The sequence below is a fragment of the Nerophis lumbriciformis genome, linkage group LG19 (genome assembly GCF_033978685.3).
Source record: "Nerophis lumbriciformis linkage group LG19, RoL_Nlum_v2.1, whole genome shotgun sequence".
Classification (NCBI taxonomy): domain Eukaryota; kingdom Metazoa; phylum Chordata; class Actinopteri; order Syngnathiformes; family Syngnathidae; genus Nerophis; species Nerophis lumbriciformis.
In genome coordinates this window covers 21,275,214-21,289,124 of record NC_084566.2, presented here as the reverse complement: position 1 = coordinate 21,289,124, position 13,911 = coordinate 21,275,214, and the positions used below count along the sequence as shown (strand labels likewise).

The window sequence follows — 13,911 nt, the reverse complement described above, 5'->3', positions numbered from 1 at the left end:
GCTTACTGTGGTTGGCGGCCATGTTTGAGACCTGTGACATCTACCCACAGACGTCTCCATCTTTTCTTCCATTGTGCATCCCAATACTTTAGTCCACACATTGAGCAAATAACATGCATGTCGTACATCTTCCCCAGACAAGTCGGATCCGATCGAGAAGTCTAAAGTGGTGGTTCAGTTCCCCAGTGCAGAGAGGTTCAAGCCTGCCTATGTGCACAGGTGAGTGAACCGTTGCTTATAGGTTACCATGCCAACCAAGCACGCAAAAAAAATAATAACATTTAAAAAATGCTCTCGTTTCAGCTTCGGCATGTCCGAAAACTACTTTGTCTTTGTGGAGACGCCGGTGAAGATCAACCTACTAAAATTCTTGAGCGCCTGGAGCATCCGAGGCTCTAACTACATGGACTGCTTCGAGTCCAACGAGAGCCAAGGAGTAAGTCGGTCTCAGGTCAAAACGTTCAACTAAAAAGCTTCATCATCATGAAAACCTACTAAACTTTTAATCAATTGTATTTCCAGTTAGAACTCCAAAAGGTTTATTTGACCACAGAACGGTAACAATGAAAAAGAGGACATTTGTAATGATAACCATAGAACAGAAACACAATAATATAAGTAATACAAATTGCATTGTAATATAATTGTAACACATAGTTAATACCCCCCAAAATACCGAGAGCACAACTAGGTGACTCTGCAAGTACCTTCTTCTCTTCTACCAGGCATCTTCAAAGGTTGAGTTATTTTACTTTAGTTTTATTATACAACCGCTTTATATGCTGATACCATCATACCGATAGGTGACAGTATTGCAATGCAAACTTGCATTACACATTGGCCACTGCCCTCTTTATATACTTTCAATACAGCGATACCTCTAAATATAGGTGACAATATCGCTCTGCAAACACTTTTGTTCCTTCTTGATCAGACATCAAAGATTGAGTTATTACCTATAGAATTTGGTGAAAGTATTGCTCCGCAAACGCATTCTTGTTCCTTCATCAGTCATCTTCAAAAGTTGATGAGTTTTACTTCATTCTAGTTTTGTTATACAATCGCTTTGTACTTATATGCATAATGTTGAAGATACCGAGAAATCCCCAATAGGTGACAGTATCACTCTGCAAACACCTTCCTGTTCCCTCTATCAGACATCATCAAAGGTTGAGTTATTTTACTTTTATTTTGTTGTATATTTGTTGTACAGTTTTTATTATCTTTTTATACTAGTATATATGATGGTGGTACTTAAAAAAATAGGTGACCATATCACTCTGCAAATACCCTCATGTTAACATCTATCAGACATCTTCAAAAGTTGAGTAGTTTTACCTTATTTTATTTTTATTATACAACCGCTATATACTTAAATGCTGATGATACCTAGAAAACCCCGCTGGGTGACAGTGTCGCTCTGCAAACATTCCCTCTATCAGACTTCCTCAAAGGTTGAGTTATTTTACTTTTAGTAATACTATTATACAGTAGTCAATACCATCTTTTTATACTTACATTACGGCAATACCGGTACTTACAAAATTAGTTGACAGTTTCACTGAGCAAACACCCTCCCGTTCTCTCTTCATCAGCCATCATCAAAGGTTGAGTTATTTTACTTCTTCTTGTTTTATTATACAGTATCTTTTTTTGCCAACTTTATTTTGTTCCCTCTCAGAAATCACTGAAGGTTGAGTTATTTTACTTTTGAGTTTTATCATATTGTACTACAGTGGTTATCATCTTTTTTTGCCAACATCCTTCTGTTTCCTCTCCATCAGGAATCTTCAAAAGTTGAGGAGTTTTATCATACAAACTCTTAATACTTATTTGCTGACAATATATTAAAGCAGGTGGCAGTATCGCTTTTTATTTTCTTGTTCCCTCTCTCTCAGACATCATCAAAGGTTGTAGTGATTTTACTTGATTTTAGTTTATTGTACAGGGATCATTTTCTGTTTACACTTGTGTAACAGTTGACCCACACACAAAGCTCTTATTTCACTTTACCAGATTTGGGTAACATTTTATTTTGTGGTTCTAGACGTTGTTCCACGTCGCCAGGAAGGACCCAGGAGAGTACATCGACCTCAAGTTCAAAGGGGCGCCAATTGGCATGTTCCATCACATCAACACTTACGAGGACAATGGCTTCGTTGTTTTTGACCTGTGTGCATGGAAGGGGTGAGCGAGGGTGCTTACTGGTATTATTAAACAAGCACACTCTTGTATAAAACAATGTGTTTGTGTGTGCAGCTTTGAGTTTGTGTACAACTACCTCTGGCTGGCAAATTTGAGGGCCAACTGGGAGGAGGTGAAGAAGGCGGCCATGATAGCGCCCCAGCCGGAGGTCCGCAGATATGTCATTCCTTTGGACGTCAACAAGGTGACTCAGTGGTTTGATCCTCCAAAGTAAACCCAGAGTTTAGCCTCATGTGTTACACCTTTGACGGACTATAGGAGGAGCAGGGGAAGAACCTGGTCAGCTTGCCCTACACCACAGCGACTGCAGTAATGCATGCTGATGGGACCATCTGGCTGGAGCCTGAGGTGCTCTTTGCTGGACCTCGTCAAGGTACACACACCATTACTGTACATTCTACCACCCATGCACTCAAGGACTATTTCTATGTGCTTGTAGCTTTTGAGTTCCCGCAGATCAACTATGAAAAGTACGCAGGAAAGAACTACACATACGCCTATGGCTTGGGACTTAACCACTTCATACCTGACAGGGTACTTAACACACAGAACATGGACACTACATAGAGAAAACATCTTTGCTTTCACTTTTGGCTTAATTTTGTTTGAGCAGATCTGCAAGTTGAACGTAAAGACCAAGGAGACCTGGGTTTGGCAAGAACCCGACTCCTACCCCTCAGAGCCCCTCTTTGTCCAGACCCCCGATGGTGTCGATGAGGATGACGGTATTTCGTCAGATACACTTGATTTATTCTCAGTCCTAAAGAGAAGTTAAGACGCATATTTTATTATTGTTGACAGTCATGCAAGATGGCGTAAAAGCGATAAAAACTTCAACATTACCTTTAAATAGACAAAGGAAAAGCTAATACATCTTTTTTTGCATTGTAAAAAAAAAAAGTTTACCTCTGCAAAAACGCCTTAGTTTTGATACAAAAGTGACAACTGCCAGAGTATATGTTATTCATGGTGGATTGACTTATTTAGTCAAAAACCGAACAAGCAAATATTGTGATGCTCCTAAATGAGGTCTTCTATCAAAGTCTCATGCATGCATGACCGGGTTTGAACTACATGTTTTGCATTATAAAATACAGATGCCCGAGTGGCCACGTCATTCAACGTGGCCCACAACAGCCTGAAAATGTGCGGCAATAATGCACACATGTATTAGATGCATTCAACTCAATTTTAAATAACTCAAAGTTAAATACGTTTTTGGTAAATGATAATCAAACAAAGGGCTACATTTATATGGTTTTGCTTAAGAGTAGCCCCAGATGAAAATTAGTTTGACACCCCTGACTTATAGGCACTGTTTTTCCTGAAAAGTTGGGTGTAATTTTGGGTCATATTTTTTTTGTATAGCTTTACTTTCCTGTTAAAAGAGGAGGACTGATTTCCATTTTACCTTCCTCAGGTGTGTTGCTGACCATTGTGGTGGCTCCCGGTTCGCAGAGACCAGGATACCTCCTCATCCTCAACGCCAAGGATCTGTCCGAAATCGCCAGAGCAGAAGTGGAGTGCACCATCCCGGTCACCTTCCACGGCATGTACAAGCCACAATAGCCACTTAAACAGTGAGACATTATAATAAAGCGCTCCCTTCCAAGGTTCATTTCACGTTCATGTTTATGCATAAGCATAATAATAAAAATGGTTAAATGGTTCGACAGTAAGTAGATGGTTTACTCCATGAGTCAAAATAGTTGTAGCCAACAGCCTAAATGCTTGGAATATTTGCAGGGATTTCTTGTGTTGCCACAGAAAATCCTATTACTATGAAGGTATTCAAACAAGCTTGTTGTTACGCAATTCTCATCGTTAAAGTAAAAGCAAATCTGATTAATAAGCGTGTCAGCTCTTAAGCTGAAGAATGTTGCAATCAAGACAGACACAAGGTCCCTGAATGCAATGTTTTATGTTTTAACAAGCAAAGAGCACCTGATTCAAAGTTTGGATGAGAATTAACTAACTTTTGTAACACGGTCAGAGAGGTATACATTTAATATTGCTTATCATAACAATTGTACACATCTTTTGTTACAGCTCATGTATGTATGTATTCCAGTGTGCAGGTGTATAATAGCTTCATTTATCTGCAGGTTAGAAGTATACATAATAATACCAGAAGACTATCTTTTCATTTTTATTGTATTTTTTTTCCCTTTTCGCACACACACACACGCACACATGGGGACTGGTTAACTTTTCCAACAAACAAAAAAGAAATAAAATAATGATTACAGGAAACGTGATCATTCAGATCGGGTTTAAAAACACAGTAAAAAGGAAATTCGCTCAAATGAAAACTAATTTTCAACTGACACTGAACTTGGTTTGCACAGTGAGACATTATAAGTAAGCCTAAATGTAACAACAACACTAAAAAATAATAGCAACCCAAATAATGACAAATAAATGCGGAATCAAATGAGTGATGAGCAAGCTTGTGACCGCACACACTGACTGAACAAAAACGGAAAGATGTGTTGATAGTGCAAGGTTATACATATATTAATCATATATATAGTTTAAGATATTGTTCCTAAAGTAAAGTGCAAATCAGTGGATCAGATGATGTGTGTGTGTGTGTTTAACTTGTGATCCTCTTGCTCATGCACCAGAGCCTTTTACACTGGCTGCTTTATTAACACGCACACACACACACACATACTGTACAAACACACACCAAAATTACATTCACAACCTATTTTCGCTTATACAGGGTTTGCTGTGTATTCTTGTCTTTAACATATTTACTATGGATTATATCCCCATGTAATTAGTATTCATAAATAGTATTTCAACTAGTAATAGTAGAATTGTGTAACATTGCGCTTCTGATTAGGGTGTTTTTGGTCAATAATTTAACGTAAAGTGACCACTGAGGCCAGCTCAAGTAGATGCACCCAAATCTAGAATTCTGAAACTTTCTTAGGGGTTGTTATAAGAACAGTATCAAGTCAGGGGACTTTTTTGTTTTTGAAAGTGCAAGACAAGACGACAGCCAACCTTTATGTGTGTTTTTACGCTCCTGGGAGCATCAGTTGGTCTCGTAGGTGGACAGCAGGGCTGCATCGACAGGCTCCATGCAGGAGGGGCACGTGAAGGACCTCATGAGCCAGTCGTCTATACAGTCCATGTGGTAAATGTGCATGCACGGCAGGAACCGCACCGGGTCGCCATAGACAAAGTCCAGCATGCAGATCACGCATCTGCAAAACACAGCGCAGGTTCATTTTTGGATTTTTTTAGGGGAAAACAACAACAAGACATGTTAATAAGGATATAAAGTGAAGTTCAAGTTTCTGTCCATGTCTGGGAACTTTTCATGATGGATTTAAAGGGGGAAAGGTTATCATCAAAATATTCACTTTCTGCCTATTACACTCATTGTTGGCAATTTGTATTTGATCCACCACTGTGGAGAAACGACGAGGAATTACATCAACTGAAAATAAAATGCAGGAGTGCAAAGAGGAGATGGAGGAAACGATACGCAATCAGATTGTACGTCAACAACTCAAGACCTACAATAATACAGTCAAACAAGCTAGAATTGAACATTACTCATCACTCATCACAGACCATAAAAACAATCCAAGTTCCTCTTGTCCACATTTGTTAATTCAACAAGTACAAATTAAAAATACCATCGGACGCCCTTTGCAGACCACTTCAGAACCGAGATCAAGGACATCAGATTTGGTCTCCTAACAAGTTTTTGTCCTGGTTGATGCAAGGCCACTTGATCGAGTTTTCTCCCAAGCAAACCCAACAACCTGCATTTTAGATCCAATTCCTACATCAATTTTTAAATAATTTTATGGATTCCTTGAGGAACCAGCTTTTATGCATAATGAATTGCTCTCTTCAGAATTTAGATAAAACAAATCTCAGTGTTGGTTCTGCTGGACCCAAGTACCACTTTTAATAGTGACCAAAGGTGTCTAAACGTTTTGACTGGAATGCCGCATTGGGCTTAAAAAATGTGTCTGGGGGCCGAGAGCAAAGTAACATATACATACAGCATATATATATATATATATATATATATATATATATATATATATATATATATATATATATATATATATATATATATATATATATATATATATATATACATACACATGTATACAGGTAAAAGCCAGTAAATTAGAATATTTTGAAAAACTTGATTTATTTCAGTAATTGCATTCAAAAGGTGTAACTTGTACATTATATTTATTCATTGCACACAGACTGATGCATTCAAATGTTTATTTCATTTAATTTTGATGATTTGAAGTGGCAACAAATGAAAATCCAAAATTCCGTGTGTCACAAAATTAGAATATTACTTAAGGCTAATACAAAAAAGGGATTTTTAGAAATGTTGGCCAACTGAAAAGTATGAAAATGAAAAATATGAGCATGTACAATACTCAATACTTGGTTGGAGCTCCTTTTGCCTCAATTACTGCGTTAATGCGGCGTGGCATGGAGTCGATGAGTTTCTGGCACTGCTCAGGTGTTATGAGAGCCCAGGTTGCTCTGATAGTGGCCTTCAACTCTTCTGCGTTTTTGGGTCTGGCATTCTGCATCTTCCTTTTCACAATACCCCACAGATTTTCTATGGGGCTAAGGTCAGGGGAGTTGGCGGGCCAATTTAGAACAGAAATACCATGGTCCGTAAACCAGGCACGGGTAGATTTTGCGCTGTGTGCAGGCGCCAAGTCCTGTTGGAACTTGAAATCTCCATCTCCATAGAGCAGGTCAGCAGCAGGAAGCATGACGTGCTCTAAAACTTGCTGGTAGACGGCTGCGTTGACCCTGGATCTCAGGAAACAGAGTGGACCGACACCAGCAGATGACATGGCACCCCAAACCATCACTGATGGTGGAAACTTTACACTAGACTTCAGGCAACGTGGATCCTGTGCCTCTCCTGTCTTCCTCCAGACTCTGGGACCTTGATTTCCAAAGGAAATGCAAAATTTGCATGGTTGGGTGATGGTTTGGGGTGCCATGTCATCTGCTGGTGTCAGTCCACTCTGTTTCCTGAGATCCAGGGTCAACGCAGCCGTCTACCAGCAAGTTTTAGAGCACTTCATGCTTCCTGCTGCTGACCTGCTCTATGGAGATGGAGATTTCAAGTTCCAACAGGACTTGGCGCCTGCACACAGCGCAAAATCTACCCGTGCCTGGTTTACGGACCATGGTATTTCTGTTCTAAATTGGCCCGCCAACTCCCCTGACCTTAGCCCCATAGAAAATCTGTGGGGTATTGTGAAAAGGAAGATGCAGAATGCCAGACCCAAAAACGCAGAAGAGTTGAAGGCCACTATCAGAGCAACCTGGGCTCTCATAACACCTGAGCAGTGCCAGAAACTCATCGACTCCATGCCACGCCGCATTAACGCAGTAATTGAGGCAAAAGGAGCTCCAACCAAGTATTGAGTATTGTACATGCTCATATTTTTCATTTTCATACTTTTCAGTTGGCCAACATTTCTAAAAATCCCTTTTTTGTATTAGCCTTAAGTAATATTCTAATTTTGTGACACACGGAATTTTGGATTTTCATTTGTTGCCACTTCAAATCATCAAAATTAAATGAAATAAACATTTGAATGCATCAGTCTGTGTGCAATGAATAAATATAATGTACAAGTTACACCTTTTGAATGCAATTACTGAAATAAATCAAGTTTTTCAAAATATTCTAATTTACTGGCTTTTACCTGTATATACATTTACATATATATACACATGTATATGTATATACACATGTATATACATATACATACATGTACACTACCGTTCAAAAGTTTGGGGTCACCCAAACAATTTTGTGTTTTCCATGAAAAGTCACACTTATTCACCACCATACGTTGTGAAATGAATAGAAAATAGAGTCAAGACATTGACAAGGTTAGAAATAATGATTTGTATTTGAAATAAGATTTTTTTTTACATCAAACTTTGCTTTCGTCAAAGAATCCTCCATTTGCAGCAATTACAGCATTGCAGACCTTTGGCATTCTAGCTGTTAATTTGTTGAGGTAATCTGGAGAAATTGCACCCCACATTTCTAGATGCAGCTCCCACAAGTTGGATTGGTTGGATGGGCACTTCTTGCGTACCATACGGTCAAGCTGCTCCCACAACAGCTCAATGGGGTTCAGATCTGGTGACTGCGCTGGCCACTCCATTACCGATAGAATACCAGCTGCCTGCTTCTTCTCTAAATAGTTCTTGCACAATTTGGAGGTGTGTTTTGGGTCATTGTCCTGTTGTAGGATGAAATTGGCTCCAATCAAGCGCTGTCCACTGGGTATGGCATGGCGTTGCAAAATGGAGTGATAGCCTTCCTTATTCAGAATCCCTTTTACCTTGTACAAATCTCCCACCTTACCAGCACCAAAGCAACCCCAGACCATCACATGACCTCCACCATGCTTAACAGATGGCGTCAGGCATTCTTCCAGCATCTTTTCAGTTGTTCTGCGTCTCACAAACGTTCTTCTTTGTGATCCAAACACCTCAAACTTGGATTCATCCATCCACAACACTTTTTTCCAGTCTTCCGCTGTCCAAAGTCTGTGTTCTTTTGCCCATCTTAATCTTTTTCTTTTATTGGCCAGTCTCAGATATGGCTTTTTCTTTGCCACTCTGCCATGAAGTCAAGAATCCCGCAGCCGCCTCTTCACTGTAGATGTTGACACTGATGTTTTGCGGGTACTATTTAATGAAGATGCCAGTTGGGGACCTGTGAGGCGTCTGTTTCTCAAACTAGAGACTCTAATGTACTGATCTTCTTGCTCAGTTGTGCAACACGGCCTCCCACTTCTTTTTCTACTCTGGTTAGAGCCTGTTTGTGCTGTCCTCTGAAGGGAGTAGTACACACCGTTGTAGGAAATCTTCAATTTCTTAGCAATTTCTCGCATGAAATAGCCTTCATTTCTAAGAACAAGAATAGACTGTCGAGTTTCAGATGAAAATTCTCTTTTTCTGGCCATTTTGAGCGTTTAATTGACCCCACAAATGTGATGCTCCAGAAACTCAATCTGCTCAAAGGAAGGTCAGTTTTGTAGCTTATGTAACGAGCTAAACTGTTTTCAGATGTGTGACCATGATTGCACAAGGGTTTTCTAATCATCAATTAGCTTTCTGAGCCAATGAGCAAACACATTGTACCATTAGAACACTGGAGTGATAGTTGCTGGAAATGGGCCTCTATACACCTATGTAGATATTGCACCAAAAACCAGACATTTACAGCTAGAATAGTCATTTACCACATTAGCAATGTATAGAGTGTATTTCTTTAAAGTTAAGACTAGTTTAAAGTTATCTTCATTGAAAAGTACAGTGCTTTTCCTTCAAAAATAAGGACATTTCAATGTGACCCCAAACTTTTGAACGGTAGTGTATATACATATACATATATATACGTGTATATACATGTATATACATATATCCACCCACCTCTCAAAGACTCGCCAAATAAACGGACGTAGTAATGGTTTATTTGGCCAAAGACATATGTCCTAAATACAGTACCGGTATACTGTGAGCAGTAGAATAAGTGTTCTTTTGTACTGTAAGTGCATTTCGTGCATAATCTTATTTGATCACGTTTGCACTCCTTAATGGCATATTTATGTTATTTAGCCTTTTGTCTTTTGTACAATTCATCATTAATGAATTATTTTTATAGTTTCATTTTTAAATGAAAGCCACGTTGAAGTGAAGTGAAGTGAATTATATTTATATAGCGCTTTTTCCTCAAGTGACTCAAAGCGCTTTACATTGTGAAACCCAATATCTAAGTTACATTTAAACCAGTGTGGGTGGCACTGGGAGCAAGTGGGTAAAATGTCTTGCCCAAGGACACAACGGCATTGACTAGGATGGCGGAAGCAGGGATCGAACCTGCAACCCTGAAGTTGCTGGCATGGCCACTCTACCAACCGAGCTATACCGCCCGGTATACGTTCACATACTGTTTGTTTAAAATAGTAAGTGCAATAAAATATTTTTTTAATTAACAGTAAATAATCAAGATTAATAATCGTGACTTCAATATTTATGAAAAAAATCAGGATGATTATTTTGGCCATAATCGTGCAGCCCTAGTACACACAAGCTGAGTTTCTTGCAGTTTTTTGCAAAATAAAAGTAGTATTTCTAAAATTTCGATAAGTATATTTGCGATTTGTAGGTGTTTCCATTAAAGTGTGTTTTACGTCATGAGCTGTAATTCTCGAAAAATCTCATCCCGTGAGACTCCACTTTGAGGAAGATAGTGCAGCCACTGCTCTGTGATGTCAATAGATGACAAAGGCAGCGGGTGATCGCTCAAAAGCAACGTCCTTACAGCCCCCTTGACACTTGTTCGGCATGTGGGTCTCTCCAAGCCTGCGGGTCGGCCTCTGTTGCGAGGAAGGCACCCGCGAGACCACCTGGCAGTGCCGCCTCGCTGGCCCTGGCCGACCAATCGGAAACGAAGCCAGGACGACCCGTCTGCCCTGGTTGTCCTGCATGGGCGCACCGTCGCTTCAGTGTTTAGGTGCCCTCTAAATGCGAAAAAAGTGTTTCCATAATACTTTTGCGAAAAACTTCAATATCGAAACATCTCAAAAACCACCTCATGAGAGCGCAAAAATGTTTTAGCAATATCTGAGAGGTTTTTCGAAATATGAGTGTTTCCATTGCCAGTTTTTTATTGCAATATTTAGGTTTTGCGCATTTCTAGGGGTGACACGCAGCTACTGATTCTCCAAAATAGTAGGCTGAATATTTAAAACATCGCTTGTGTTAGACGTCAGACTGTGCTGGTGTACCTAAGTGGTGAATTTAGGCTACATCAATTATAAGAATAGTATATAATATATTCAAAACTCATCTCCTTACTCTCTGATCTTTTTCTCCAAGCCATCAGGCCCTCCGTCGTACACGCCTTTGGGCAGGTGCTGGATCAGTCCGATGCGCTGGGCTATGCGGATCTGCTCCTCCTCTGTTAGCTGGGTGGCTAGACGGGCCTGGCTGGGCGTGGGATGGTACATGGGCATGTGAGCCTGCTCCTGTTGACACACCAGCCATTATCCACATCTTGTTTTACTTCACTCTCCCACATAAGGCGGCAGTCCGACGAGTCGAGTATACGCTAGGTCACATAACAAGTCAAGTGGAGCAGTATCAAGAGTGTTGCGGACATTCCTAAAAAAGTGGTTGGCATCCAAACAAGGTCAAATGCTGCATCATTATTATATTCTATACAATTTACATTATGCTTAAATTACCCTATTGTACATCTGCAAATCTGTGTCTTTTTTACATATTTGCGTTTATTTTAGAAAAGGTACATAATAAATGTCTTTAAATAAAAATGTTTTATTATAAATGATCTTTTAAAATACTAAACATTCATCCATTCATTTTCTAGCGCTTGTCCCTTTCGTGGTTGCTGGAGCCTATCTCAGCTGCATTCGGGTGGTAGGCGGGGTACACCCTGGACAAGTCGCCACCTCATCCCGGGGCCAACACAGACAGACAGACAACATTCACACTCACATTCACACACTAGGGCCAATTTAGTGTTGCCAATCAACCTATCCCCAGGTGCATGTATTTGGAGGTGGGAGGAAGCCGGAGTACCCGGAGGGAACCCACACAGTCACGGGGAGAACAAGCAAACTAGTTATTATTAACACTTCATAATTTTTTTTTTTACATAATCCATCCATCCATTTTCTACCGCTTTTTCCCTTCGGGGTCGCGGGGGGCGCTGGAGCCTATCTCAGCTACAATCGGGCGGAAGGCGGGGTACACCCTGGACAAATCGCCACCTCATCACAGGGCCAACACAGATAGACAGACAACATTCACACTCACACATAATGATCTTTAAAAACACTTTAAAAAGATGGTAATCAATGAAAATTATCACATTAAATATCAGCAACTCAAACATCACAGATCCACAGTTATCCCAAAACAATTTGTTATTTAGAGCAAGTATTCTATTTACAAGTTAGTACTCTATGTTGGAGATGTAATTTGTTGTGTGTTTTTGTCACTAATCTACATTATATGTTTGTTACTTTTGTTGATTTTAATATTATATTTATTTGCTTTTGTTTGTTCTGTTTGATAAGTAAAACATACTATAGTTTTTATTATTAGTAAGTTTATTCTGTTTTATATGCTGTAAATATACTTAACTTCTGCGTTTGCATTATTTATATATAAATATATATATATATATATATATATATATATATTTTTTTTTTATAAACATGTATATATAATATGCAACATTTACATACAATCAAGACATAATAATAAACAAAACAAGTACAGAAACAGTACAAAACAGCGCCTGGGGGTTGTAGACTCAATAAAGTAACTAAAATAGAATGCAAAATATATATATGTAACAAAATGTAAAACCATAGGCTCACACAAGTTCCGTAAATAATCCAAATTTGGAACACAGAATCCTAGTTTTCACAGTTTTTTGGTTGCTAGAGGTAGAGAGCGTTTTAAAGTACAGTTTTAATTATTTTTTAAAAGGCACAAAAAACAAGTCGGGTGTTGAGACACTTACATTTATGAATGTAAAACTTTGGCAATAGCATAATGAGGTTGCAAAGGTAAAATTCATTTTCAATTGTTTTTCATACAGTGTAAATCCAAATAGCACATTTATATTTGTTTTTGGTGATAGAAAATAAACATAAAGACGTCACACACTAAGCACCCAATCAGATTGTCCTGACGTCATCTCGTATACGACCCAAAGCCACTAGAGGGCATTATTGTTGGGTATCGACTAGTCATTGATATGACATGTTGTAATTCCGTTATTAAACAGCGGCATTTACTTTTGGGATGGCATTTTTGCTTAAGCAATACAGTTGTTACTGAATAAATAAACTTAGCAAGTGCTCACCTGGTAAGGCGGTGGTGGCTCCAGGTCTGCATCCGTGCCGTCCACGAAACTCGCCCTATCAGATTGGGATTCATGAAGCAGAGAGATGTCGTCCGATGTCGGTGATTTGAGACAGTTGCCCATATTTTCCACTCTCCTCCTGGTCCAGCGTTTCCACTAAAATAGATCTCTCGAAATGCTAACGACGCCCTGTGGGTGGCTTGTTGTTGTTTCTGATGTCACATAAAACAGGGTTAATATTCACTCCAAAGACACCCTACGCATGTTTATCTAACTCCCGAAGTGACTTTAAAGAGTTACTGGCTCATGAGTTTCAGCTCATGTTTAGACCAAAAAAAAAACCAACCTTCACCTCAAACCCAAAACAAAAGTGCTCCTGCTAACGGCTAGCTGGCTAGCTAGCTAGCTACTTTTGTCCACCAGCTGGGCGACTTCCTTGATTAGCGACGTTCATTTCTGCACTCGGATCGAATTCTGTGCTGTATATTTACGGCTCACTTCAATGTCACTTTTAAATTAAACTGTCTAGACATCAAACCGTGGCGACATTACCGTGTTTTAACCCCAAGAGTAACATTGTAAAGAGTTTAATGCTGCCTTGTCTTGCTAGCACCTTCTTTAAGCGGACATGCTAAAGAGTCGTTAGGATATGACGTCATGATCTAAGTCTTTGATGTGATTGGCTTGTTTCACGGGATCCAAAACAATGCCGAAGTCCCGCCCCCCTTTCCAATGACAACATGAAGGAAACTGTAATATAC

The 13,911-nt window shown here is 39.4% G+C and overlaps 2 protein-coding genes across 2 annotated transcripts in view; one reads left to right on the top strand and one right to left on the bottom strand.

Moving 5' to 3' along the window:
* rpe65a (retinoid isomerohydrolase RPE65 a) overlaps positions 1–3,823 on the top strand; it is a 5,453-nt gene extending 1,630 nt beyond the window's left edge. Inside the window, exons 7-14 of the mRNA XM_061979328.2 lie at positions 138–219; positions 304–436; positions 2,048–2,187; positions 2,260–2,389; positions 2,464–2,578; positions 2,645–2,739; positions 2,819–2,930; positions 3,626–3,823. Coding sequence (XP_061835312.1) covers positions 138–219; positions 304–436; positions 2,048–2,187; positions 2,260–2,389; positions 2,464–2,578; positions 2,645–2,739; positions 2,819–2,930; positions 3,626–3,774 — 956 coding nt within the window. The 3' untranslated portion in view covers positions 3,775–3,823. The remainder of the gene's footprint in view (positions 1–137; positions 220–303; positions 437–2,047; positions 2,188–2,259; positions 2,390–2,463; positions 2,579–2,644; positions 2,740–2,818; positions 2,931–3,625) is intronic.
* A 1,386-nt stretch (positions 3,824–5,209) lies between these two features.
* On the bottom strand, positions 5,210–13,804 carry LOC133618719 (RING finger protein 11). The gene is made up of 4 exons (XM_061979329.2): positions 13,503–13,804; positions 13,151–13,362; positions 11,110–11,279; positions 5,210–5,423 (listed from the first exon to the last, which is right to left on the bottom strand). Exons 2-4 carry the CDS (start codon positions 13,271–13,273, stop codon positions 5,252–5,254), a joined length of 465 nt encoding a protein of 154 aa, XP_061835313.1. The 5' UTR covers positions 13,274–13,362; positions 13,503–13,804; the 3' UTR covers positions 5,210–5,251.
* Positions 13,805–13,911: the final 107 nt, after the last annotated feature.

Coding starts and splice junctions, on each gene's coding strand:
- LOC133618719 (XM_061979329.2), bottom strand. CDS start 13,273: ATGGGCAACTGTCTCAAATCACCGACATCGGACGACATCTCTCTGCTT. Junction 11,280..13,150: donor AGCCACCACCGCCTTACCAG/GTGAGCACTTGC, acceptor GTGTGTCAACAG/GAGCAGGCTCACATGCCCAT. Junction 5,424..11,109: donor TTGGAGAAAAAGATCAGAGA/GTAAGGAGATGA, acceptor TGTGTTTTGCAG/ATGCGTGATCTGCATGCTGG.